The sequence below is a fragment of the Agelaius tricolor genome, unplaced genomic scaffold (assembly GCF_023055355.1).
Source record: "Agelaius tricolor isolate 1412-34295 unplaced genomic scaffold, bAgeTri1.0.p SCAF_7, whole genome shotgun sequence".
Taxonomy (NCBI): domain Eukaryota; kingdom Metazoa; phylum Chordata; class Aves; order Passeriformes; family Icteridae; genus Agelaius; species Agelaius tricolor.
The window spans coordinates 21,397,592-21,424,946 of record NW_027269267.1 but is presented as its reverse complement, the minus strand read 5'-3'; the positions used below and the strand labels follow the sequence as shown (position 1 = coordinate 21,424,946).

The 27,355-nt window shown below is 39.0% G+C and overlaps 1 protein-coding gene across 1 annotated transcript in view; it reads right to left on the bottom strand.

The window, feature by feature from the left end:
* ANOS1 (anosmin 1) overlaps nt 1–27,355 on the bottom strand; it is a 131,573-nt gene that overhangs the window by 93,860 nt on the left and 10,358 nt on the right. The window contains exon 2 of the mRNA XM_071430572.1: nt 13,010–13,057. Within this exon, the coding sequence (XP_071286673.1) occupies nt 13,010–13,057 (48 nt within the window). The remainder of the gene's footprint in view (nt 1–13,009; nt 13,058–27,355) is intronic.

Genomic DNA, 27,355 nt, shown 5'->3' with positions numbered 1-27,355 from the left:
AAGTGGTAACTACTGTTTAACCAATATTTTGTTGTTTACTAAGGTTAACAGGGTGATCATATTTATGTAAAAAAATTAAGTCTATTTCCCTCCTGAGGGTGCTCAAAGTTCAGTGAGTAACAATGCAGGTAAATGTTTCACATAAATAAAAAAAATTAAAATATTTCATTCCTACTATGAAACCACTTTAAAACCTGAATCTTGATTCCTAGCTCTGGAAAATTTCTACTGTTTTTGGAGGGTGAGGTTCAAATTCCCAGTGCTGTAACTCAGTTTTCTTTTCCTGCTCATACCCTAACTTATTGTGGATTTTGAAATTTAATGGATTTTAGATATAATGATATCACATCTATGGGAAAAATAAACATAGTCAGCTGTATTTTTTATTCAAAGTCAAGGGCTGCAAACTCTGACATTCTTTGGAACCCATGGGTTTTGCAACTTAAAGCAAACAGAGTATTAGATATACTGGGGAAAAGGTCCTTGTTCATAACTCACTCTTCTGGTTCATACTCCAAAGGAAAAAAATTCCTTTACAGATTTAATTACAGCAATCCTTTAATTTCTAAATACATAAGCTGAAAACACCTACCTGGAACAAGAAATTCATTTGGTACACACATACACCAGCATCAAAACAAGGCTGAATAGTTATCCATGTCTTCTTTCATTTCAGCATAGGGGATCCTGCTGGCATTCCTGCATGGGCAACTCCTTACACTGAACACGAACACAAAATACTGCTTTGCATCTTCCATATGGATTAAATGCATATGCCAACATTCAATAAATATGGCTATGAATTTCCCTTTCACTTTACACCCCAAGTATTTGTTCACTAGTTTAAAATGAGGATGCAAACCAAATGTAAATTAGACTGCAGGAAGTTGCCTTTAGAACAATTGCAGACTTCAGAAAGTTTATGGTATCAGAAAAAAGACCAAAATATTTTCCTGTCAGTATCTGCATATTGGGACTTCTATCTGTACTTCCACTGTACACTTAAATTCCTCAGGCCATAGAAATAGCTAAAAATATTTGATATGACTAAGATCAGAATGTATGCTTGTAATCCATATAATAGATGTGAATATTATGGAAGAACTGTCAGAACCAATTACCTTTCTGACCCACTCACCTGAGACTATACCCTGAACTGACTTTAAGCAGAACTTTTTAAGGAAACTCAATAAGGAGATCTACTTAAAATTCAGAGCACAAAACCCACTCTTTAACACTGTACCCTTTCAGAAGCATTTTTGTCTGTTGTGCACAGAGAGTTATTCTAATATACAGTCAGTGCTAAATGGCAATTAACTCTTCAGCATCTGATTAAATATCACAGTTAGTGTTACAAAATAAAACCTGCAATTTCTGGTTTAGGACAGACCATGCCTCTGTGCTCAGACAGCTTTCCAATTCTTTCCAGGCACTCAAAAGTAAAAAAGAGTCATAGCTCTCACTTCCAGCTTAATGCTTTCCTTACACTTCAATGAATGTGTGGAGAAAAAGGCACTTGCATCCCTGCCTGTCTGCCTCAAAGACAGTTGCCTCCTTCTCAGCACAGTAACTCCATCTACCCAAGCGCACTTTTATATCTCCTTCAATGTTAGAGTAATGCAGAAACTCCAAGGGAGGTCACTTGAAAAAGCACAATCTTAACTTATAGATGGGTATAAAGCTTGTTGAAAGTCAGTATTCCTTACTTCAGTGGGTTTTGAATAATGCCCTGGTGCTAGTCAAGCAAAACTCTTTTTGAAGTCACGGATAAGATACAGACATATGTCCCTTTCCAGTGGCTTGAATGTATTTTATTACAACATTAAAGGTCAACGCAAGTACATTTTGTCTTTGTCACTTAACTAGAGCTGTATGTGACCTAACTCTGCAATTGTCTTCCACAAAAGGAGAAAAGGACCATACATTTGAACAGTCTATTACAGCCTGTTTTGCACTAAGAATTAATTAGGTTAATGAAATGCAATGTAATAAGGTAAAATTAATTAATTAAAGTTTAAGATAAAATTAAGATTCTCATCTTAGCTGCAAATTTATAAATTTTGTACAGATTCTCTGACATATTTAAGTTATTAAAATTTCCTAATAGTATTTCAGGCAGTTGAGCTTTGGAAACTAAGAACGTATTTGGGAAATCAAAATCTCAAATACACTTTCATGTCACATATTTCCCTCTGCAAATAGCATGGAAAGTTATTGAAAGATGAGAAAAAAATACATACAAGCTTTGAGCAAACTGAGTGGTGAGAGACTTGGTAAAACTGAAGATTTTGGAATACAAATCTGTTACTTGTTTTCAGGAAGATTTACTGCTAATTCTCCTTAATCTCAGTAGTAGCATCTGTCTTTACTGTTTGACCAGTGTTGCTCCAATTATAATCATCCTTCTGCTAGATGCTACTTAATCAACTGCTTTTTAGATGACAAAAATTTACAGTTGATTAGACTGAATAGCTGCATTGGTATTTCAAAAGTTTCTAGGAAGGGATTATTTCTGTGCTCAAATACCTCTAAATAAAGGATTCTGCAATCTGAATGTCCTTGGATTTTGAAGTGTTCACTGAAGCAGATAAAGCTAAGTTAAAGAAGCATTTAGTGCTTCAGCATGCCAGCTTCAATAATATCTGTTGTGTTTATATGTGCACACCCCCATGCACACATTTCTCCTTTTAGCTGTAGTGTGTCTCTATTTACCACAGTGCATGCAGATTTGAAGTCTAAAGCCAGCACTGGCTTTTCTGAGAACAGACTTGAGACTGCTATGCTATTACTCTCAAAGCCAGTGTTGGCACAATTCAGTCATTAATGACAATTTTGTGTCCTTTCTCTGTGAAAGAGGGTTACTTAATCTTCAGCTGGTTATGCTCAGCACTGGCTCCGTTTGCTCAGTATTCAGGAGTTCAAATTTCAAACAGCACAGTGATCAGAGTTCATTATCTCTTTAGAACAGATACAACTGGCCAAAAGAGCAAGCTCCAAAGAACCAAACTTTTCCATAAAGCCACGCTGAAGATCAATGAGAACCTCAGCATTCCTCATTAACAAAACCTGAGCTACAGGGACATGAAACCAATCTGATCCTTTCCCTCCCTATCCCTCATAAGGGCTCTGGCAGTCATGATAATCTTTTAACAAGGGAAAAAAGAAAGTAAGTTGATTCTAACAATTTTTACTAGAGACAGAAAGTTATCAGCAGCATCATTCAGAGTCCAGGCCAAGCAAAACACCTTCCATAAAGTCCTGAGGTCTGTTCTTCCAAGGCAAAAAAAATTCAGGTGCACAAAACAGCAAGCAGCAAGAGCTGAGAAGCCAAAACTAGCATTCTGAAAGGGATGTATTCTTTAGGTTGCACAGTATCACACAAAAACAAGTAATAGGGTTTAAGGAAGTTTTTTTTGGTTTTTTTTTTTAGCAGTAGGTTATTCTAGACCTACAGTTTTACTTATCTATTGAGTATCCAGGTGGTAACACGTGTGTTAGACTGGAAGGATGACTGACATGATCCAACATAGCAACTATAAAGAACATGAACTTCATGTTCACTTATTCCATGTTCACTTCATGTTCATTTATTTCATGTTCTAACACAACTGTTTTTTCAATATGCAAAAAAATAAAACTTGATATTTACAAATATAGAGCAATACATCAGAGTATTACAGAGTACTGCAAATATTGTTTGCAGTATTGTTGTTGATTTAAATTCTGTTTATTTGCCAGTTCTCAAGGCCCTTAGGAACAAAGAGATTCCTGTAATCACAAACACTTATACACTAATGCTTTCATATAAACACAAACACTGAATCACAAAGCTTTCTTCTATTTCCCCAAACACAAATATCCAGAAACTTCAGTCACCCTATTTATTACCTAGTACAGCTTTAATCATCTAACCACTATGGTTCTCTCAGTTCCCTATACCTTTTTATAGCTGAATATAAAAGAAATCAAATAATGCATGAGAATGCAAACTATAAATATCACATCTGCCTTATTTCTTATATACTCATGACTTTTTATCTATTTAGCAAAACAATAATCTTATTGATCAATTCTTATGAACTCCAATTCTATTAAATGGTTTTACCTTAGCTTTTACTAGATGAAAGAAAAAACAATCTGTCTAGCAGATCAAGAAAGAAATTTTTATTCATTCCATCTTTTTAGACAAAAAACCAAAACATTCATTATCTCACCCTTTTATGGGTGCCACTTAAATCACAGTACCACTATTCCTGCTAAACTTTACAAAGCTATCCCTATCCTGCTCTAGCTTTATTGTGTAAATAACAGTGGCTCAACACACTTTCCAGCAGAGATGTGAGTTTCTGGCTAAGAAACCTAGAATGTTTCAGCTACTTCAGGCTAATGATCTCTCAAATGCACACTAATATGTTTGATAGAAGTCTCTCAGCATGTGTGCGCAGAATGCTTAACATAAGAATAACACTACTGTGGGCAGGGCAAATCGCTGACACCGTTTCAGACTGAGTTAGATGCTGGAGGCACAAATTAAAACTGTGAGCTTTCATTTCAGAGGGCTTTGACAGATGGAACACTGCATCAAATCTCTAATTGTTTAAACCATTAACTCATCTTTCCACCTGCATTATCTCTGGAAAAAGCTCAGCTGGAAGCCTGAAAATTGCTGGAATACGGAATTCAGGAGTGTATATTACTCTAAATAGAAAGTAAACTGTCTTTTTGAGATAGTCAAACAGTATGTTTATTTGGCTGCAGAATTTGTAAATTGTTTATCTTTATTTTCACATTTTCCTCTCAGTTCTGAAAACTCATGAAATAGCCTTTCAGCCTTCCCACAGAATCAATCAATCAGGGACCGCTGCCTTGGCCACTGGGAACAAGAAAGTTGTATTACAATTCACAGTGTGTTATGATGATCCCCATTTATCTCCAGTCCTTGGTAAATGCCACAGCACATGCAGCTCTAAATTATGCCTGCTAGTCTCTTGACTTTCAGCTGCTGACAAAAAAAAACCTTCTGTAAGGAGCTGTAAAAAAAACAAAAAAATTATGCCTACTTCACAAACTCTTGAAATGCCTTTCCCAGTCATTTCATCACCCTTGCCCCCCCACCTTAGGTCTAAAATACATTTTTCACTAAGCCAGCACTAATGCAGAACTCCGCCCTTTCAGGTTACTCTCAGCAGCAATCAGCTCTGTTGTTTTTATAGGGAAGCACCTGTTATATGCTCAGCACTTCCAAGTACTTGAGAAAAACAGGGCTGGAACTGTGGAGCTCATGCTGTAAAAACAAACCAGAAATGTGGAGCAGGAACAGCAAAAGCTGTGCATTCATATCCAATTTAGCAAGAATGGCCACTGGAAGGCAATGGGATTTTAAGGACAGGAGCTTTGCAAATGGCAGTAGGAATGAGTCATTTGGGGCTTAGAAAGCATAAGCAGAAAAGAAGAATACATTGGGCCAAGAATTTCATTAAGGGGCTGGAGCATCTGCCATACACAGAGAAGTGCAGATATCTCTGGGACTGATGAGCCTGGAGAAAAGGTTCAGAGGGATCTTACTCATGTTTATAAATATCCATTGAGATGCAATGAAAAGGAGCAGCCAGGCTCTTCTCTGTCATGCCTATGGACTAAACAAGAGGCCATAAGCACAAATCACAAAACAAGAAATACCAAAACTCTTTTACTGTGAAAACACTGAGATAGGCTGCCAAGAGAGGTTGTGGTCTTTACGTATGGAGATACTCAAATTCCAACTGGATGTAGTTCTGGACAACCTTCTCTAGTTGACCCTTCATTAAAAGATGTAAAAGGGTTTTCCAACAACCTCACTGATTCTTTGATAGATTTTTAAGAAACAGATCCATAGGTACACAGAATAGTGACACTAGTGGAGAGAAAGAGACAAAATGTCACATAAAAATTTTTAGAAGGTAAGTTAAGGAGAGGCAAAAAACCTCAACCCAGGAATTATATACGGATGTGAAAGTTAAATCCAAGAGCAAAGGTCAAGTCAGTGAAGGAATTCAAAACACAACATAGAACCCTTTATTGCTATTTACAAAAAGAGCAAACCTCCAGTACAAAGTTATTACCCTTGAAGTACTTCAGTCAGCCTTGCAGATTATTTTCTCAGGCCAGGTTCTGATGGCATTTCATCTATCCAGTAGTTCTTAAATCCACATATAGCAGTTAGGGAAAGATTGATCAGCAAATTTAATAGTTATTGTAATGCTTTAACCTAGTTAGTTAATCAGTGATATGAAGAGGCAGCCTGGGATACAATGTTCATGGACTAGTGAAGGTTACAGTCCTGAGGGATATGGGTCTGGAAAAGAATAAGGTCAGGACCCTAAATATTAGGAAAGTAAACTTCCAGCTCTTCAAGATGTTAGTCAACAGGACTCCCTGGGAAGCTATTCAAGAGGACAAGGGACCAGAAAAGAGCTGGCAGATCTTTAAGGACATGTTCCATACAGCAAAACAACTCTCAATCTCCAAGTGTAAAAAATCAAGAAAGGATAGCAAGGGACCTGCATAGATGAATGGAGACCTTCTGCTCAAGGTAAAGGGCAAGAAGAAAATGCACAGGCAGTGGAAGTATGGACACCTATCCTGGCAAGAAGGGTTAGGGAGAAGGCTGAGGTATTCAACATGTTTCCTCTCAGACTTCAGAGACAACCTTTTTTATCCCCATGCTTCCCAAGCATATGGGCTGCAAGAGAGGGACTGGAGGAGCAAAGTCACTCCACTTGTAACCAAAGATCAGGCCCATAACCACCTGAGGAACTGGAACGTGCATGGTCTATGGGACCTGATGAGATGCATCCCAGAGACCTGAGGGAATTGGCTGATGTAGTTGCCATAATATTTGAAAAGTCATAGCAGACAGGTGAAGATCCAGGTGGCCGGAAAAAGGGAAACACTACACCCACTTTTGAAGGTAGAAGGAAGGACTCTGGGAACTATTAACCTGTCAGGCTCATCTCTGTGCCTAGGAAATCATGGAACAGATCTTTCTAGAAGCTATGCTAAGGCACATGCAGGATAGCAAGGTGATTTGAGATACACAGCATGGCTTGGTTTAACCAGGGCTTTAACAGGCTCTCTCACAACATCCCTCTCTCCAAATCAGAGAGATGGATTTGACAGCTGGACTCTTTGGTAGAAGAGAATCTAGCTGGCTGGTCTCATCCAGAGGCTGGTGCTCCCTAGAGGTCACCAGATCCCTGGGCATCCATACAGCTTACTGTTGTCATCTGTGGCACGGCAGGACTGAGGGGGCCCTAAGCAAGACCCTCTGCAGATAACACCAAGCTGTGTGGTGTGACTGACATGCTTGATGCCATCCAGAGGGCATTGGACAAGTTAAATGTGGGCCCATGAGAATTTTATGAGGATCATCAAGTGCAAAGTGCTGACCTAGGTGAGACCATCCTTTGTATTAATACAGGCTGGGGCATGAAGGGATTGAGAGCTTCCCTATGGAGAAGGGCTTAAGGGTAGTGGTGGGTGAAAAGCTGGATATGAGCCCACAGTGTGCACTTGCCCTAACTGCATCCTGGGCTGCATCAAATGCAGTGGCATCAGCTGACTGAGGGAGGTGATTCTGTCCCTCTACTCTGCTCCAGTGGGACCCCACCTGGAGTGCTGCTTCCAGCTCTGGGCTCCTCAGCACAGGAAATATGTGCCCCTGTTAGAGCTAGTCCAGAGGTGGGCCACAAAAATGATCAAATGGGAGAAGAAGCACCTCTTCCAGTAGCAAAGCTGACTGACTACCTGTGTTGGAAACAAGCTGAATTATGTTTTAGATGAAATCTATACATTACAGACACTACATCCTGTATATGAAACCTGTACCTCATAATGCTTTAAAATAATCACTTAAGTAAGTCATATCATAACAAATATGATTAGTTGGATGGGAAAAGGAGGAATAAGCCCAAAATAGATTATATTTACCTACCTACAGGCCTAACTCATGTGAAAATATTATTTAAAGACAGTCTGAAGATGACAGGCATGGATATATTTTTTGCACTATTTTGCCGAACACTTGGCTCTGATGGAAGACCTTAGGCCAGATGCATAAGAAAACTAGATCCATCAGTTTCCAGCTTTAACTGTCTTTCCCCAGACAGACAATAACCTCTGCAGAGGTTCTAATTTTAATTCCTCTGCTGAGCCAGTTGGCAACAGGAACTGGAGTTTTATGTAGTCATGTATGGGGAAAAAAGAAGGGAGTGTCTGTTTGTCTCATTCTCTCCCCAGATAAGCTTTTTGCCCCTGTGGTGTCTAGGAATGAGTAGAGCTGATGAGATCCAGGTGCTGGTCCAACAATTGGGTTAAAAAACACTGAGCCCAGCTCAATCCAGCCCACTTTCTTTTCCAGCCTCACCACTTTGCAGTTCTACTTCCTTATGCTGTTGTTTATGAGTCCACCTTTGCATTATGCAGCAAGTCTGACAGGCTGCCAGCAACCTACTGGTAAAGTAAAATAAATGCTGTATTTTAACTTTCATTGCCTAGACCAAATATGAATGGAACCTCAGTACACAAACAATTCTATACCACGTAGTATCAATCCTAGTGAGCGTGTCAATGCAAGTGGAAACATTTATGTGGCTACTGGGAACATGGAGGGCTGAAGAGTATATGTGAAATGCCTCTACACAAACACAGTTTGAGTCCATTCACCTTGTCCCAAAATGGCAACAGGGCCACAGCTTTCTAGCAGCACAGTGGCTTCCAACTCCTCCTGTCTGCTGCCCACACTGCATGCACTGGGGTAAAGGCACCTCAGCTGGCCTGTCAGCCCGTTGCCTTCCTAAAGGAACAGCCCTTAATTCCTCTGAGATAATTCTCTGGTGTTTCCCTGTTGGTTTCTGTTACATTAGGAATCCCTGGTTTGTCTCTGTAAGACTGCAAGTGCATTCCAGTGTGGCCAGCACATTTCAGAGTCCCACTGGCAGAGGGTCCTCTTGCACACTGTCCCTCTAACCTTCACTTCTCATCCCACAGGTCACCAGGCACAGAGCTGATACTGTCTCCCTCCCCTGTCGCAACTAGTTTAAAGTTCTATCAATGGGCCCCTCTGGTTCCCAAGCAGCAACTCTCCTCCATGAGAAAGGTGAATCCTTACTGGTACGAGCATGCTTAGACCATTCCATGGTGAAAAAACCCAAAATTTTGGTGGTGATACCAGCCACAGAACCATGCAGTAATAGACTCAGCCCATCTGTTTCTTCCAACGTTGTTGCTTTCAACTGGAAGTAGAGAGGAAACAGTAACTTGTGCCTCAGATTCCCTTTCCAAACATTCCAAAGTCCTTTTTGATCATCCTTGGACTACGTGTTGCCACTTCACCATCCCCTATATGGAAAATCAGTAATGAGTAGTAGTCTCAGGACCCCTCCAGATTAGGAAGTTTCTGGGTGACATCCCTACCCAGGCCCCCAGGAAGGCAGCAGACATTCCTATGGGTAGGGTCTGACTGACACAGCACTCCAGATGTGGCCTCAACCAGGGCAGAGCAGAGGGCAGGATCACCTCCTGCTGGCAATGCTCTCCCTAATGCCCCCCAGGATCCCACTGGCCTTCTTGGCCCCCAGCACCCACTGCTGGCTCATGGACAGATGGTTGTCCACCAGCACCCCCAGGTCCTGCTCCACAGAGCTGCTTTCCAGCAGGTCACTCCCAGCCTGTCCTGGCACAGGGGGCTGTTCTTCCCCAGATGCAGAACCCTGCCTTTGCTGAATTTCACACAGTTCTTCCCTGCCCATCTCTCCATCTGTCAAAGTCCTTCTGAAGGGCTGCACAGCATTCTGGGGTATTGGCCACTCCTCTCAGCTTTTGGTTGTCACTGAAGGAGGAGGCATCTGCCCTCTCATCCAAGTCACTGATGAAAAGAGAAACAATACTGAGGCCAGTATTGAACACTGGGGGATACCACAAGTGACAGGCCCCAGCCGGACCCTGTGCCTCATTACATCCCTCTGCAATTCACTAGTCAGTCAGTTCTCAATCCATACAGTCCTTCCTTCCTGAGTTTGTTTCTGAGGATATTGTGAGAGAGTGTCAAAAGCCTTGCTGAAATTGAGGTAGAAAATATCCACTGCATTTCCCCATCCACCCAGGCAAGTTGTTTCATTGTAGAAGGCCATCAGGTTGGTCAAGGACTACTCCTGATAATCTACTTGTCATCCATGTGGAGAGGGACTTCAGAGTGAGGCACTCCACCACTTTCCCAGGGATTGAGATGAGGCTGACTGGTTGGTAAGTTCCCTAGATCTTCTTTTTTGCCTCTTCTGAAGGTTGGGGGGGACATTTGTTTTCTTCCAGTCCTCAGGCACTTCCCCTGATTGCCACAACCTTTCAAAGGTGACTGTGCGTGGCCTACTTACTTTCCTACTTACAGGTCTCTCAGCACTTGTGGGTGCATCCCATCAGAGCCCATGGAGTCATGGATGTTAAGGGTTCTCTAACCCAATCCTCCCTAACCAAGGGAAAGTTTTCCTTACAACAAACACTCCTTTACCCAGATCTCCTGTGTGAGAGATTCCTGAGGGCTGATCTTGTCAATGAAAACTGATGCAAGGAAGGCGTTCAGCAACTCTGCCTTCTTCTTGTCCTCTGTTACCACAGTCCCCATTCCATTAATTCCAGATGTGTCTTGGCCTTCCTTGCCTCATTTCTACCCACTCTGACAACCTCTCTGCATTCATTCCAAGTGGCCTGACCCTGCTTCCAGCTCCTGTGTATCTCCTACTTACATTGGAGAAATCACAGGAGTTCTTTATTCATCCACACAGGTCTCTTGCCCACTTTGACCAATTTCTTGCTCACCAGGATGCATCATTCTTGAGCCTTGCAGAAGTGATCCTTAAGATCAACTAGATCAATCCAGCTCTTCTGGACCCCTCTTCCCCACAGGATCTGTTCCCACAGGATTCCTCCAAGAGCACCCCAAAAGAGGCTAAAGCTTGCTCTCCTGAAGTCCACGCTTACTTGCCCTGCCTCCTTCTTGCCTTATACTGAACTCCACAATCTCATGGTCACTGCAGCCAAGGCTGCCTCCAACCTTTACATCTCCAACAAGGCCTTCCATGTTAGTTGAGTAAGGTGGCCCACTATTCCTTGTGGAATCTTCCAGTACCTGTCACACGCATACAAACCTCCTCCTCCGAGGTGCTGAGAAGTAAAAGGAATTTGCATTTTTAAAAGGGTAACTGAATTCCATGCATCACTTTGAAAATTTTAGCTAGCTAAAGTAATTGTTTAACTTTGCATTGCAAAACACAAATAATCAAAGCCATGCTGAAAAGACAACATTATGCTTAAGTTTAGCTCTGCTAACAATTTGGCCAAGTTTACATTTATTTATTTTCTAAATATGGCAAAGCTGCTTTCTTAAGGAAAATATATTACCTTCCTAAGAAAGAATGAAAAACATAGGGTAACATAACTGCAAAGCACATTTTAAGTAATTTAAAACTTAAACTATCATTGTAATACAATATAATATTAATTTGTAGCATTCTTACACTGGTTTCAAAATACTGATTCAATTTTAAGGTAAAATTCACGTCAGCTTATATACACCTTATGTGGATTCGATAAACTTGTGAGTGACTCAGAGAGATATTCTTATGACCTCTGCCCTGCTTTAAAACCTAGACTACTTTTCTTGTGTGATTCCTTCTTTGTCGGGCAGACACAAACCATTGGAAAACCCTTCCAATTACTTACCACAGTAGGCTTTGCAACTAAATTTTTTAAAAACTGTATCAGGATCACTATGGAACAAATGATGGGTCACTATGGAACAAGGCCCTCAGGCTTTGCTAAAAAGGCAATTCAGTTATCATGAAATATGTACTTTGCACATCTGTTTGGGGTTTCCAAGAAGAATTTTAAGGATGATAAGATTTCCTTGCAGAAGCGAAATCCTTAGCAGTGTGACGCAGCTAATAGGAAATGTTCCATTCCATCATTTACTTATATTGACGCTGTTATACCCTGGATTTTAATACTGATAAAAGCAATCAACTTTGTTTTATTTACCTGCAACAGAACAGTCAAAAATTGGCCCATTTCCAGTCCCTTTTATGTCAAGAGAAGCTAGGTCAGCAAACATGCAATCTCATTCTTTAAATGTACACAAGAAATCAACATGTGTTAAAATCAAGGGTTAGCATCAGCATTTAACATCGACTGCATTATTGAAACAATACAGAACAATGCTACTTAGATTTAATTCCATTTTCAGTACAACCTTCATGAATAAAAAGGCTTAAATTATTGGAGAAACACATTTTTAGGACCTTTAGGCAAATTTCCAGTGAATGCATCTTCCATGAAATTTATGAACAGTCAGCAACAAATGTGCAATTCCACTTGAGCTAAACCCGCTACAGCTCCCAAACTGTTGTTGCTTCCATCCAGGCACCATACAAAGACTCTTGCACAGGAGAATCATTTGACAATTAGCCCATTTACCCTTTAGGTTTCCAGGATTTGATGCTAGAATGGGAAAGGGGCATCAGTAGAGCCACTGGGATTTGTGTCAAGAATACTTTCCAAGAAACTCAGGTTCAAGATAAAAATTAAATACCCAAACTGAACAAAATGTTGAATGTTGAAATACCCTTGTACTGTTGGAGGAAGATTTTTAAGTTATTGACAGCTTTACTTTCTTCTTACCAAAAATACTGAAAAAAACCACAAATGAGACACCAGTTTCTAGCCAATGTAAACTTTCTTAAAATGACAGAATTATGTTGGCTTAACTATGCTTGATACATATCCTGCAACACGGTTCCTTTGTCCCGAAAGAGTAAATATCTTTGTTTTAATTTTTGATATTTTATTACAGGATGAGGTTTCCAAATAAAATATAAACAGACACTTCTGAAAACAGGCTAAGAAGAAAAGCACTTAATCTACAGACAAGAGACTGAAAGCAGATAGGTAACATAAATGAGAGAGCAAAAAGCAGACTTACCTTTGAACACTGTTTATGATTCTGGCACCAAGCAAGTGACCCATTGTTCTGAAAGACAAAAGAAATGTACATGAATGATAATATTTCTTTCAGGCTAGACATATTCACCCTAACATATTTAAACAGAATACACCATCCAGTTCTGCTCAGACAATATTGTGCCACAGCGTAAGTACCAATCCTGAGTCCTGCTCCCTTCTGTGGAGTTAAAGGCTCACACAAGTGTAAAGTGAACATTAAAAAATTAGGAAAGCATTTCAGTGGGCAAGTTTGGTGGAAAACTGAACAAAGTCATCTTTTAGTCCATCTTGGTAAACGCTGTCTAGAATTGCTAAGTAGTAGACCAAGGTAATACTTGCGCTTAAGAAATTGATATAGATTAGTAGTGATTCATGAAAAGAAAAGTCCATTAGTTACATTTCAATTTTGCACAACATTTAAAACAAATTGTCAAGCAAAGATAATGAACAACCTTTATGTAAATGGAAAATTCAATTAAATGCAATATGAGTTTCCCAAAAGACACCTGTGCCAGTTTTATTTTATATTTTTGATAATAAAGTGTGTTTCCAACATAAGGAAACAGTATAGCTCTGATTTATCCTGACTGCAGTAAAACAACCAATACAGTATAACAAGCAAAATAATAACTTAAGCTAAAGGAAAAGAAAACACAATGAGAAGAGAAAGAGAAGTATGAAACTGCAGAGGGACAAACAGCAACTTGTTATTCTTCTAGAGATGTTTCTGAAAGGTCAATATTGGGAAAAAACTCACAGCTCAGAAGTGTATGTTTGTGGTGTTAAAAGATGAAACAAAATAATGATTTACTTTCTGTATAGTGGAACATTGAAACAACATCAGGAAAACCGGAATGACTGAACATGAGAAATTGGGTACAAACCCTGCAAGACATCCAAAGTCCAGGGTAAGGACATTATATGTATATACTTCTTCCATCATTTATAAATCCATACTCTGGAAACAGAATGGCTGAACATTCTGGTAAATCTATTGTTCAGAATTAGGCTACAATTGTCAATCTATGAGGGAGTAAAAAGACACCCTTTCATAGGAATTAGGCAAGGTACTCCCACAGGGAATGTGACTGCAGTATTCTGTCACTGTTGGCACCAACTATAGATCTGGAAATCAGTTTCCAAGGAGGAGGAATTCAGGTAGGCCAGAATGCAAAGAACTAATATAGCAGCTCTATATCTTTTTCTCTTTATCCTTTTCTATTTTTTTTCTTTTTTTATTAAAAAGTGATGGAAATAATGGAATGATATACATATGTTACATATGTTGGTTTCATCTGGCATAATTTTTTTCACCGTAGCATGGTCTATGCTTTGGATTTGTGCTGGAAGCAGTGTTGATAACATGGGGATGTTTTTGATACTGCTGAGCAGTTCTTACAAATGCTCACATACAGCATCAAGGCCTTTTCTGCTCCTCACCCCATCCCACCTGGGAGGGCTGGGGGTGCACAAGGAGTTGGGAGAGGACACAGATGGGACAGATGATCCCAACTGACCAAAGGGATATTCCATACCATATGGTATCCTACTCAACATATAATGCCAAAGGGAGGAGGAGGAAGGGATGGATATTTGGAGTGATGGTGTTTGTCTTCCCAAATCAGCAGTATGCATGACAAAGGGGATGGCTGAACATCTGGGAAATAGTGAAATGATTCCTTGCTTTGCTTGTGTGCATGGCTTTTGCTTTACCTATTAAACTGTCTTTATCACAACCCATGAGGTTTTTCTACCTTTACTGCTCTGATACTCTCCCCAGTCCCACCCACAGATCAACTGGGTAAGCATATGTCAAGCTTAGCTGCCAGCTGGCTCTTAACCACAGCAATACAAAACTTTCTATGTATAAAACTCAGATAAAATAAAAATTATTCTGTCAATATACAATTCAGAAGGAGAAATAGATACATTAGAATCAATGTAATGGAGACAACCACAATAGTTTTTCAAAACTGCAGCATTGTGCTCTGATCTCAGCAAAGTTTGTAAGCTTGAATACAGTGATTTGCTACCACAACTATGAAGCCTATGGCTTTGAAGCTGGATCTCTCTTTGTGAATGTTTAAAAAGATCATGTTTGTGCATGCCTTCACACAAGTGTGTAGTCATATGTTCACAAAAGTTTCCGAGACATGGCCAATAGGTCAAGGGAAGGGATTGTCCTCTTTTAATCTGCTCTCATGAGCCACACATGGAGAACTGCATGCAGTTCTGGGATCCTCAGGACAAGAAAGTCAAGGACCTGTTGGAGCAGGTCCAGGGAAAGGCCATGAAAATGATCAGAGGACCAGAGCACCTTTCAATAAAGGCTGAGATGCTTGGGGTTGTTCAGCCTGGAGAAGAGAATGCTCCAGAGAAACCTCATTGCAGCTTTTCATTATATAAAGGGGACTTGCAAGAAAGGCAGAGAGAACCAAGGCCTGTAGGGATGGAACAAAGGGCAACAGATACATTAGAATCTTTTATGATCCAATCTAAATCTGCCCTCTCTGCAAACAGAGAGGGCAGATTTAGATCGGATCATAAAAAGTTTCTTCCCTAGAAAAGGGTGGTGAGATACTGGAACAGATTGCCCAGAGAAGTGGTGGATGCTCCATCATTGGAACTGTTCAACAACCAACATGATCTCATGGAAGATCCCAGGGCAGGAGGGATGAACTAGATAATCTTTAAAGATCCCTTCCAATTTCCATCATTTTGTGACTTCAACAATCTCCATAGTCAGAATCACAGAATGGTTTGGCATTCACCACAACTCTTAATCTGAACTTCAGAAAATTCATATGTCTTTTTTTCATATGAGCTGAAATGCTAACAATTTCTACTCCTACATTACCAAGGAAGCTATGGGGATAATAAATATAAAGATATATCCTCTCTTTTTCACTCCTTTCCACTTATTTGCAGTTATTTAAGAGCATTTTAAAACAATCAGTTCATACAATTTAATTTCAATATTTTATGAAAATTTATTTTATCTTCCAGCAGATTACCATGCAATACTACTTAATTTTATAATACCATTTTTATCTGTCATTATGGTAAAACTTAGCTAAAACTGATTCGCTAGCATAAGATTAGCCAACTATGAGCACCATCTCAGGTCCAACCCCTTTGGAAAGAGACATAAATAAAAGAAATAAAACTTTAGAACAGCTGTAAATAACATAAGCTAGTGGGAATTCTTTAGTATTACTCTCAATGGTGTATTAGGATTTATTATTTCCATTTACAAATCTAGCCAGCAGCAATGTTAAAACAATATTTTATGTGCTAGTTTCAATTTATCCCCCTTTCTTCTTCACATAAAATGTGACAGAAGTAGCTGATTGCAATAACAGATCAGTAGCAGCTCACCACTTTGTTTCAGTTATGCTGCTACTTTCCACTGAACTAGAAAAAGCACCTCTGCTTTTAAATTAGATTTGTTACTTGAGATAATAAAGCCATAAATGCCCAGATGTTTGGTTCCCCTACTTGATAATTTCAACATCTACAACTGTTTTTATTTCTCTACTGAAACCTATTAGTACTTGAGTTAAAAAGGAAATCTATCAAAATGTAAAAATATTGTTTAGCAACTTCAACTTCATACAAACTAACATGATATGAATGACCTTTCATTGTATAAGGAAAAACAAATTCTACAGGCTTCCTTTGAACAACAAAGGTAGCAGAGCAAGCACAAACTCTAAATGAAGGCTCCCCTCCATTCTGCATCTCAACACATGGTTAATCACAAACATTCAGCTGTGATTATTGCTCATGCCAGTGTACCTGGCTAAAACCGTAATTCCAAATAATCAGCAAATTGTATTTTTATCTGTAGCATTTTACATGATCCCACATTCCATTCTCACTTCCCTCATGTCTCTTTTTCTTCAAACCCAATTCTGACTTGACTTATGCCGGTTTTGACTTTGTCTTTAGTGGTGGCTTCAACCTGCAGCACAGAAATGGCCTCAAGGAAGAGTTAATACCAGTTTTCCTAGCCATTTATGAGCCTTGCACAGCCTATCTTCAGGGCAACCTTGAAGCATCCTAATCTGCATACTGAAGAGAGCAAACTGCACTCAACAGGGCAAACTCCAAGCATCCCATCTTCCCAGGCCTGACACATCATATGGAAGATGTCAAGCAGAGGAAACTAAAGCAGTCTCCAACAGCACATAGGAGATGGATTAGAGGAACTCAGGCCACCGCCTCAGCCCCACACACTTCCAATCTGCCAGGAAGGAGAGGGCAGACAAACTTCAAGAATCAGACCGTCAAAGACCAGGGCTGTTTGACATGTACAAGAAAAATAGATTACAAAAGCAAAAACGGGAGGGGGAAAAAAACTAAAACAAAACAACAGATAAATATTACAAGACTCGAAGGATTACAATATCATATTACAAGATTCATTCCAACAAGTATTTGTGCACACTTGATTTCCTTTGTTAAACTACAAATGCCCTTTGTCCTGAACAGTTAAGACAAACGTCTATATTCTGTGCCTTGAAAAAAGGAAAGCTGTGCAGCATCTCTTGTAAAAAAAATACATGTAAAGAAGCAAGAAAAATCAATCTTCTTCTACCTACAGTAGGCCCCATGGGGGGGAAAGAAGTTAATAACATTCACAAGCAAGTACAAACTGGTCTTTAATTGGAGCAATGTCAAAAAAAAAAAAAAAAAGGTATAAAATTACTTAATTTGCATCTCTGTCCATAATTATGCCAGGAGATACAACCCTTCTTTTGAAATGCCAGACATGAGCTACGAAAATTAACTAGCCACTTCATCTGCTATGACAGTAGCTGCATATCTATTATCAGTTTTGGAAGTCTCTTCTCCCCTGCCCAATCTTCAATCCACATTTGTGTGAAACCACTGTCTCTCAGAAGTGGCCTCTCCTGACAACCCCACTGATTCTTTCAAAATGACAAAAAAAGCATAAAAATAAACCTTTCAAATAACAGTACCCACTGAAGTAAAACAGAACATTTGAGTAGACAAATCAATACTGCTGTAATGATGAATTTAAAAAGAGGCTCCCAATATACATTTTCTGTACCCTTTAAAAAATCTCAACAGCATGAAGTTAAAAGTAACAGTAAAGTATAACTTGTGCTTAATATGCATTTCCTGACTGCATGGTCACTGTGGCACAAATTAATACAGGTACTTATCTATGTCAGTGTTGTGTGTCCCCAGGCCCAGCTCTGAAATGTGCAACTAAGGTGAAAAATGGAATCAAATCAAACTAGGCATCCCAGCTCCCAAATACAAAAGTATGCACTCAGGAATGAATTTCAGATAAGTCTGTACACTTAGTGGGGAGAGATATCAAAAGCAACAGATGGGAAATGCCAAAGAGAAATTTATTTCTTGAAGCACTATCAAGAATAAACACAAATTTGTAGTAAACGTATGGGCAGGGGAACCACAGTACCACCTCTCCTGGTCTATGGTATTTAGTTATGCTTTTGTATATAAATAACAGGAACAGATTTTTCTTTGAAAACAATGCAGGAAAATGAAAATAGAAAACCCTGTTACACAACACCAAGACCACTTGCCCCAGAAGTCATTCACCAAGTTACAGCAAATTTAAGCCCTTATGCGCTTTGAGATGACTCAGCAACAGGCTGGAGTAGAGACTAAAACCTGGCCAGTGAAACCAAACCACTCTGAGGAAATGCACAGGAGACACATGGAGCTGCAGGTGGTGAAGGAGAAAGTTATGAAGTTCAAAAGCAAGGTCTACACCTCAGAAACAAAACTGGCTCTTTCAAGGGCAACTTACACAAACATATTTTTAGCATTGTTTCTACTACATGCTTGTCCAGTGTATGTCAAATTTGAAGACCATCCACTGGAGAAGACATGGATAGAAGAAGAGCAGTATGAGATTAAAACAGCCATTAGATACAACAAAATAGTAGTAATATTCTGAATAGTAATAGTAATATTCTGGTTCCTTGGCTTCTGTTCAGAAAAGAAAGGAAGGAAATACAAACAACTGAAATGAGTACATTTTGCTCTTTATATAGTTTCTGATTTCATTGTACATTGTATTTTACAGAAATAATTCCTTAGTAAGGTATTTCTGTAGTCTTATAATGGTTCTAATAAAGAATGAAACTGAAAAAAGTAAGCATCAACTAATAATAAATTGAATGTTACTGTGTAGCTTTGAGCCATTCCCATGTGTCCTGTCAGTAGATCCCAGGAAGAAGAGATCAGCACCTTCCTCTCCACTTCCCCTTTTCAGATAGGGAGCAATGATGTCACCCTTCAGCCTCCTCCTCTCCAAACTAGACAAGCCCAAAGTCCTCAGCCACACTTCTCAGGACATCTTCCAGCCCTGTCACTGGCTTTGTTGCCCTCCTCTGGGAGCATTCAAGGACTTTCACATCCTTATTACATTGTGGGGCCTAGAACTGCACACAGCACTCTGGGTGAGGCCGCACCAATGCTGATACAGAGGGATAATCACCATTTTGAGCAGCTGGTGGTGCTGTGTTTGATGAATTCCAGGATGTGATTTTCCCTCTCGGCTCTTTGGAACCCTGCTGATTCCTATTCAGCCTGATGCTGATCAGTCACCCCAGATCTTTTTCTGCAGGGCTGCTCTCCAACTCCTCCTCTGCCAGTTTATACTTGGGCACAGCATTATGCAGAATCCAACATTTTTTACTTGTCAAATTTCATCCTATTAACCAATGCCCAATGCTCTAACCTATCTAGATCCCTACACAAGGCCTCTCATCCCTCAAAAGCAGCACCAGCACCTCCCAATTTGGTATCATCAGCAATCTTGCAGTAATGGTGCACTCACCTGCTGCACCAGAGCACTGATAAATGCACTGAACAGAGCTGGCTCTAGAACCAAACCCTGAGGAACACCAGTGATGAACAGACACCTGCCAGATGTGCCCCCATTCACTACAGTCCCTGAGCCCTGACCTTCAGCCAGTTCTCCCAGCACACCATGAGCCCACTCACCCCACAGCTGTCCCTGGCACTCCCTGAGCCTGGCTCATCTTTGGCCATGCCTGAGGCTGTTGATGACCCTGTACCAGCACCCAGCTCTGCCCATCCCTCAGAGGGGCCATAGCCTGCAGTGAGGTCACCCCCAGCCCTGGCTCCCCATGCCCTGGGAGCCAGCCCAGGCTGAGACTGACAGCACAGGACTGTGCTTTAAGGTCCAAAATAACATCTTCGTTTATTCCTGATGTGTAAGTAATGTCCTCAGACTTTATTCTAGTTAGCAAAAGCACAAAGCAAAATTTCAACACCAAAACCAAATAAAGATCACCCAAACAAGAGAAAACAAAAAAGCATATAAAACCTACAAACAAAACAAAACAGCAACAAAAAAAATACTGCATAGAACTATAATGTGAGAAAAGGTAGGAGCTCAAACAGCACTTAGCACCATATTAGTGACACTGTTTAATATATTACTATCAGATAACTTTAGGACTGTGTTATACAAACACATGTAGAAATTCAGCATTAAGCTTAACTATGTACATATATTTCCTCTGCCATCTTATAATGACATACAACTCTTAAAAAAAAAAAAAAAACAACAAAACCACCAAGCAACAGTATCCCAAAAAAAACTGACACTGAGGGCAAGAACATATTTTGGAACAAACACCTAAAGTTATTTTGTTACTGTAACTAACCACTGTGATTCCTCACAACTAAATCAAATGTGCAATGCCCTTAGAGGAAGCCATTTTTATACCACAGATGTTTAAACCATAGAAAAGCCAATGCTGGTTACTGGTTAATCCAAAGTAATTAAGTTAAAGAGATGACTGAATGCAAGAAATACTTATAAAACTGATCATCCTAAAAACTCATTCTCTGAACTTGCAACTATAAACCAAAATTAAATTATCATGGGCCACAGTGTGACTCACACTGCCACCTAATTTTAAACATCTGGATTTGACACCAGAAAATAACTTTTTAGAAAGCCTTAGTCAGGTTCTCTTTTGGATTTATGTTGACATTGCCATCATCTGTAATGTGCAAGCTCCTATCACAAGAAATGGTGAGTCCTCCTGTAGACAGATGGCTACAAATAGAACTATATTGACCTAAACTTTGTGTTGATATTTGCTAAACAGTTTATACAAAGTCAACCTTTATTGCTGTTACAGAGCAAAACATTAAAAGATACAACTTCATATACACCAAAAACATTAAAAAATACCAGAGTAATTAAGAAATAAATTAAGAAAATCACCAACCATCACCTATTTCATGATACACAACACTATTTGTTCTTTGGCTGTCATCATTAGTAGGTTCCTAGAAAGACAATCATCAAAATCCAAAGGCCATTACCAATGAAACAGCAAAAGAACAGTACTTTTGAAAATAGACTATGCATTGCTTGGATTAAATTTGCATCTCTAAGTATGGGACACCTTTCCTCTTTTTAGAGCACTGTCTTCTCAAATGCACAGAAAAACTACTAGACAAACACAAGCTGTAAAAACAAATGAGCACAGGAATCCTGGTGTCTCCACACACTTGTGAGTTATGACTGCCTTCTTGTGGTTTCACAGACTTCACTCTTACCACTTCTAAGACTGATCTCAACTGAGGTCTTATTCTGTTTAGCAGAAGTCTTGACCAATCTGTAAAAGAATCCAGATGAAATAAACTTCACTTCTCCCTGCAACAGGAGGAATTAAACACACAGACACCAACTTGAAGTTATTAAAGTAATATATTGAATCTCAAACTATATTTGGGCCAAATTTCAAACACATTTTTTGATATTAAGTAATCCAGTTGAAGTGAACAGAAACTAGTCTAACAGCATTAATAGGGAGGCAAAAGATAGCTTGTCAACTACTTGTTCATAGGCTCTATTTCAAAATCCCCACCCTTTTGAAATGCTAATGCACCTCTTCTGTTGTGTCATAAACTTGATTTTCTATACATATGAAATAATGAGATAATAAAAGTATGTGCTGGCTCAAGGATGTGACAGAAGTGTAGCCTTGGGAAATTAACAAAAGAACAAAATATGTTCTAAAAATGTAATGCTTGATTATGTAAAATACAACATAAATGTAGATATGTACAATTTACTTTGTATTTGAAAAAAATACAACTGGTTCTCAATATACTGTAGGATATTGCATGCTGCTTTGAATGCTGATTTGATTTTATAACTGAAAACTACAGTCCATATTACTATTCTGTATAGTTATAAGATTACTGGTTAGTTGGGTGACTCCCAACAGCATGTGATGTGGTATGTTTATCACAGGCTGCATTTGCCTCCACTGCCTACCAACAAGGCAATACAGAATCACCTACAAACTCCCTAGGAAGTCATGTGGAGCACAGAAACACATCCATTGAGCAGAACACCTGGTCTTGATGTTGCACTACACATATTGTATGTATGTATGCACTACACATATTTCAACTTTCCCTTTTCCTTCAGCTAATTCTAGTCTGGTCCCACGGACACAATGCCCATTAGTTGCTAAAGCACATTACATCCCTCTGGATTATCTCTCCCAGTTATGTTAATCCAGAAGAAATCCAATGCATGAACTCTCAGACTGGTCCACAATGAGAAAGAAAAGGTAATCATGATACTTAAGAGACTCACTTCCATAACAAACTGATCCACATTAAAACACTAATGTGAAGTTGCATCTCAGACATTTCTAACATCTCCCAAACACACAAGAGTAGTAATTCAGTGTGTCCTATTAGACTAAATATTCCTCAAAAGCCACAGTTTCACAGTCAGTCAGGGCAGTGTTCCTTTCTGGACTTGCAAAATGCTTTAAGTTCTGTTGTCTCACATTCTTAAGAAACTAACCCCACACACACACACAAAAAGAATAACAACCATGCATTTTTATATCAACTAAAATGTCTATTATAAATAGGCTAGCCATAAACTACACCAACACAGAATAGTCCATGCATGTTGCATTGTCATGGAGTAATTTCTGATTCCAAAAGCTACTAAATGCATTGTACTGTACCACATGTTGGCCATGTGAAGTTTCACTGCATTTTCTCCTATTCTGTTCTGGCATCTATGAGAGGGACATCATTATATACCACACTTGTAACTTTGGCAAGAGTATGGATACACACACCTGTCCTTCAAACTTAGCAGCTCTTCAGCAGCCATGTTACTATGGCTCAGTCAGGTACCATCAAATTTTACACTCACATTCTTGGGCTTAACTGGCTATTTATTTCCAATACAATGACATGAAATTCACATGATAAATTTCAGGAATGCATTTCCTTTCTGTTTAGCATGTGTTACCAGTTTACAAGATACTAAATATTTCAACCCACAGTAGCAGCCATATCCCCACAAGCTGATGAATAGATATATTTTCATTTCCCTTTTAAAGGAAAACAAATGAAAATATACAAATTCCACGAAGCACCTTTCTCAACATAAAATATTTGTAACAAGTATCTCCTTATTCCTATTGTCTTGATGTATTGCTATAAAATTTTCCTCTTTGAAGGAAATAAGATCAATAAACATAATTGCCCATATGAATACTGTGTTTCACTATCTTTTAATACTTTTAAAGCATGTAGTAAATTATAATCTCAGCAGTAAAATTTAGCACAAATAACAATCCTAACAGATGAAATATGCAGTCTAAAATTTAACCACAATTATTCATTGGTAGCTCCAGAGACCTATTAATATTTGTAACATTTTTTAAACAAAAATAATGTTTTGGAGGAATTATTAAAATACATAGCAAAGCTCTCAAAAGTAAAAAGTATAAAATTTAACACAGTCCTTGGAGGTCTAAGAGTTGTGTAAACAGTCTTTGGGGATTTTTGTTCCACTTTCCACAGAAGACCTGTCTCAGTGAGTGAAGTGCACCTCACCAGACCTGAGATTTCCTACAAACATTTGCAAAAGGGTTGTGGCCATTCAGGAATTAGAGATTTTGTCAAATAAAAATTACTCTTGGACTTAAACAGAATAGCCTATCTGCAATCTGAACCAAACCCAAAATATGTTTAGAAACCACACACAAAGAGTCTGTCACCACAACAGTTAAAGCAGCATTTCAGAAAAAAAAATATTCTTTCCCTGATATATTTTAATTATTAATATTTTCATACATCTGCCTTCACTGTAGATGTTGCAGAGAGACAAAAAAGATGTAATGGGTGCAGTTTAATAACGCCACAATTTATTGTTTCACCTCAAAAGCACAGCTCAACAAAAATCTTATCAGACAGCTTAACACTCTTCTCTTCATTGCTCCTATTTTTTTGGTCCTTGGCCTGTCTCTTCCCAACCCAGCTCTCACTTCTGCAGAAGGCCAACACACAGGGCTGCCAAATCAAGCCTGTCATAAAGACTGGGAGATGCCAGTGGCATCTGCTCAGATACCCCACATCCCATCCCATCCCATCCCTTACTGAACGTCCTCCTCCCAGCACTGTCACACAAGCACAGGAGCCATGGTGCCCTTCTCCAGACCACTCAGTGCTGCTGCCTGTCCCCAGCTCCAAAATCCCTGTTGGTGTTGGTGTGCAGACCACATGCTTATTCCTTTCCTATTTTAAGGAATGCTAACAGATTGCACAACAGCAGAAGTTGCAATGACATTGTGGTGACCATGGATGAAAAACAGGCCTCAAGTGAAGGAGCACTCTGAAGGGTGGGTGAGTCTTTCCCTTTCCACTTAAAATTTAACTAATCTGCTAACCTGATCCTAGCAGAGACCCATTGGCCCTCCAACACTGACAGTATATTCCTGAGAGAAACACCCTTTTAATAGAAGTTACAATAGATTCTTCCCATTTTTTAGGGGCTTTTTCCAGTTTAAGAACTGTATGCTACAAGAAATGTATATTCCATGGGACAATTGCTGCAGTCCAGTAATCTAGAACCTTGCAAGCAACCTAAGACTGTGAAAGGACAGATGAGTGAGAGAAGAAATCAACATTAAATTCTACTGATAAAAATATACTAAAACTACTCATACAATTCAAGATACAGGGGTATTAACTTGATCTCTCTTCACTGACAATCTTCAGTGGAAAATTCATGTTGCTTCCTCACATTGCCATAAAATTTCCCACAAACATAAAAGCACTTCATATGTCAGGTTTTTAGAATACAGTCTTATAACTAACTAATGAAGACATACCATAAAAGGAAAATAAATCTCCCTTGAAGGCAGAACTGAAGCATTTGTCATTAACACATATGGTTACCAGAGATGTAGCTGTTATGCAGAACAAGCATTTGCTGACAGGTCCATCATGTTTCAGACCTTCCTGGCACCAGGTGAAAGAGCTAAAAATTAAATCAGGTTAATTTGCATTGAAGTTATTGAAAGGCTTGTAACATGAGAGATGTCAAAGCACAGCCTAAGTCCCTACCCAAGCCACAGAATTTTAAAGCCTTCAGCTAATGTAAACAATTGGATATGGAATTTCACAGAATTCCACTGCAGGAATCACACCAGTTGTGAAGCCCAGCATTTGCTTTTATATCTTTAATCTAAATCAACAGCCACAAAAGAAAACCATTGTAATATATATCCTTAAGCTCATAAAATGTGGACGACTGCAGTTAATACCAGTTGTCAACAACTTGTACTATCAGCAGGCATTTTATATTAAGGTTCTGTTTCTCTTTTTTAAATCACCTTTTTCTGCAGAACTGACAAATACTTCAGTTGTTTCTTTTTGGAAAGTTGCTGATACTCGTGGTATGCTCCAGGAATTCTGTCCCAATTATAAAGTTTCCTTCCATTTTACTAGCCTTGTCACCTGTGTAAAGCAACTAAGAAAAAAAGACAGTGAAGGGGGTTCTGGCACTACAAGTAGATTGATAATATTCAAGTTTCTTTTTCATTGGACTGAGGAGCTCTGCTCGATTTACTTTCTCAGTGGGAAGTTCATGGGTGAGAACAAGTTAACTGAGGCTCGATCTATACCAGATGGATCTCCTAGGTATGACTAAGCATCTTAGAGGCATAAAAATTTGACATCTGCTCCTATTATTAAGAGAACAAGCCATGCCTGTTGATGAAACTTAAAAGGGATACTTTGGAATCACTGGAGTCACCTAGATACATGGAGTAATAATCAGAAATTGGGCAGTATCTAATCTTTAAAAAAAAAAATTTGTATACTGTCTTTAGAAGTATTTAGCTCTGGTTACATTAAATTGCTTCTACCTTCCCTTGTCATCTGAAAGAATCTCTTCTACAAATATTTAAAGGTGCTTTACATCTAGCATATAACTGGCAATTCAGTTTTACTTTGTCCTAATGGCATTGTTATTTGCTACCATTTAATTGAAAAAAAAGATGTCATGATACAATAAGATGGTATTTAACAAATTGAAGTTAATTGCCTTTAAACAGTATGCTGAGAACTTTCTTGTTTTTATCTATAAACTCTAAACAGATATTTCTATTATATTTTCACTGGCCTAAGCTTGTTTCTATTGAAACTGTTGGATGCATTACTATCAAATGCAGAGATATCAGACTCAGCCCAGAAATAAAAACCTCCAGAAAAATCCCATCTTAGGCTATTAATTATATAAATGGAAGAACCAATGAGTATCAGTCAGAAATCTGAAAGTTCCCCAGTTAAAGTAAACAACATGAGCCTACCTTACATTAATTTGTAAAGCTCTTCAGTTTTTAAAACTAACCAAGTCTTGTTTTCTATTCCAAAGTCAGCCAGCATATATCCTTTAGGAAACTGCAAATGTTCACTTTTTTATAATTTGGAAAACAGTTGAGGTTAAACTTACCTTTCAAGCTTAGTTCACACTGCTGCTCTTTTTTTCTACATAAGGAGAGTTTAGAAAACAGGAAGACTTGAAATAATTATTGTTTGCTGTTCCACATCAATTGCCACTGAAAATTCTGGCTTTGATGCTGTCCAGTGCTCAAATGCACGGGTGTGAATCTATGAATAATCCAAATCTTTTACAAGATGAACTAATATGCTGCATGTGCAGCATGTGTGCATTTCTACTCCACTTGGTCGGTGAGGACCCACTGGACAGAAAACCCATGAAACTTACCAGAAAGCTCCTGTCTTTCACATTGTGTATTCAACTTTTTAACCCAAAGAAAAAATCCAGCAATAAGCTCCTAGCTGTAAAAACCTACATCTTCTTTCCTTATCTATCCTGACAAACATGTCCCATAGCTGCTACTAAGTACTATATGAAGTGACATACTCTTCATTAATTGGATTATTTTTACCTCTTTGTGTCAGTTTGTCTAAGCCCAAATGTTTCTTC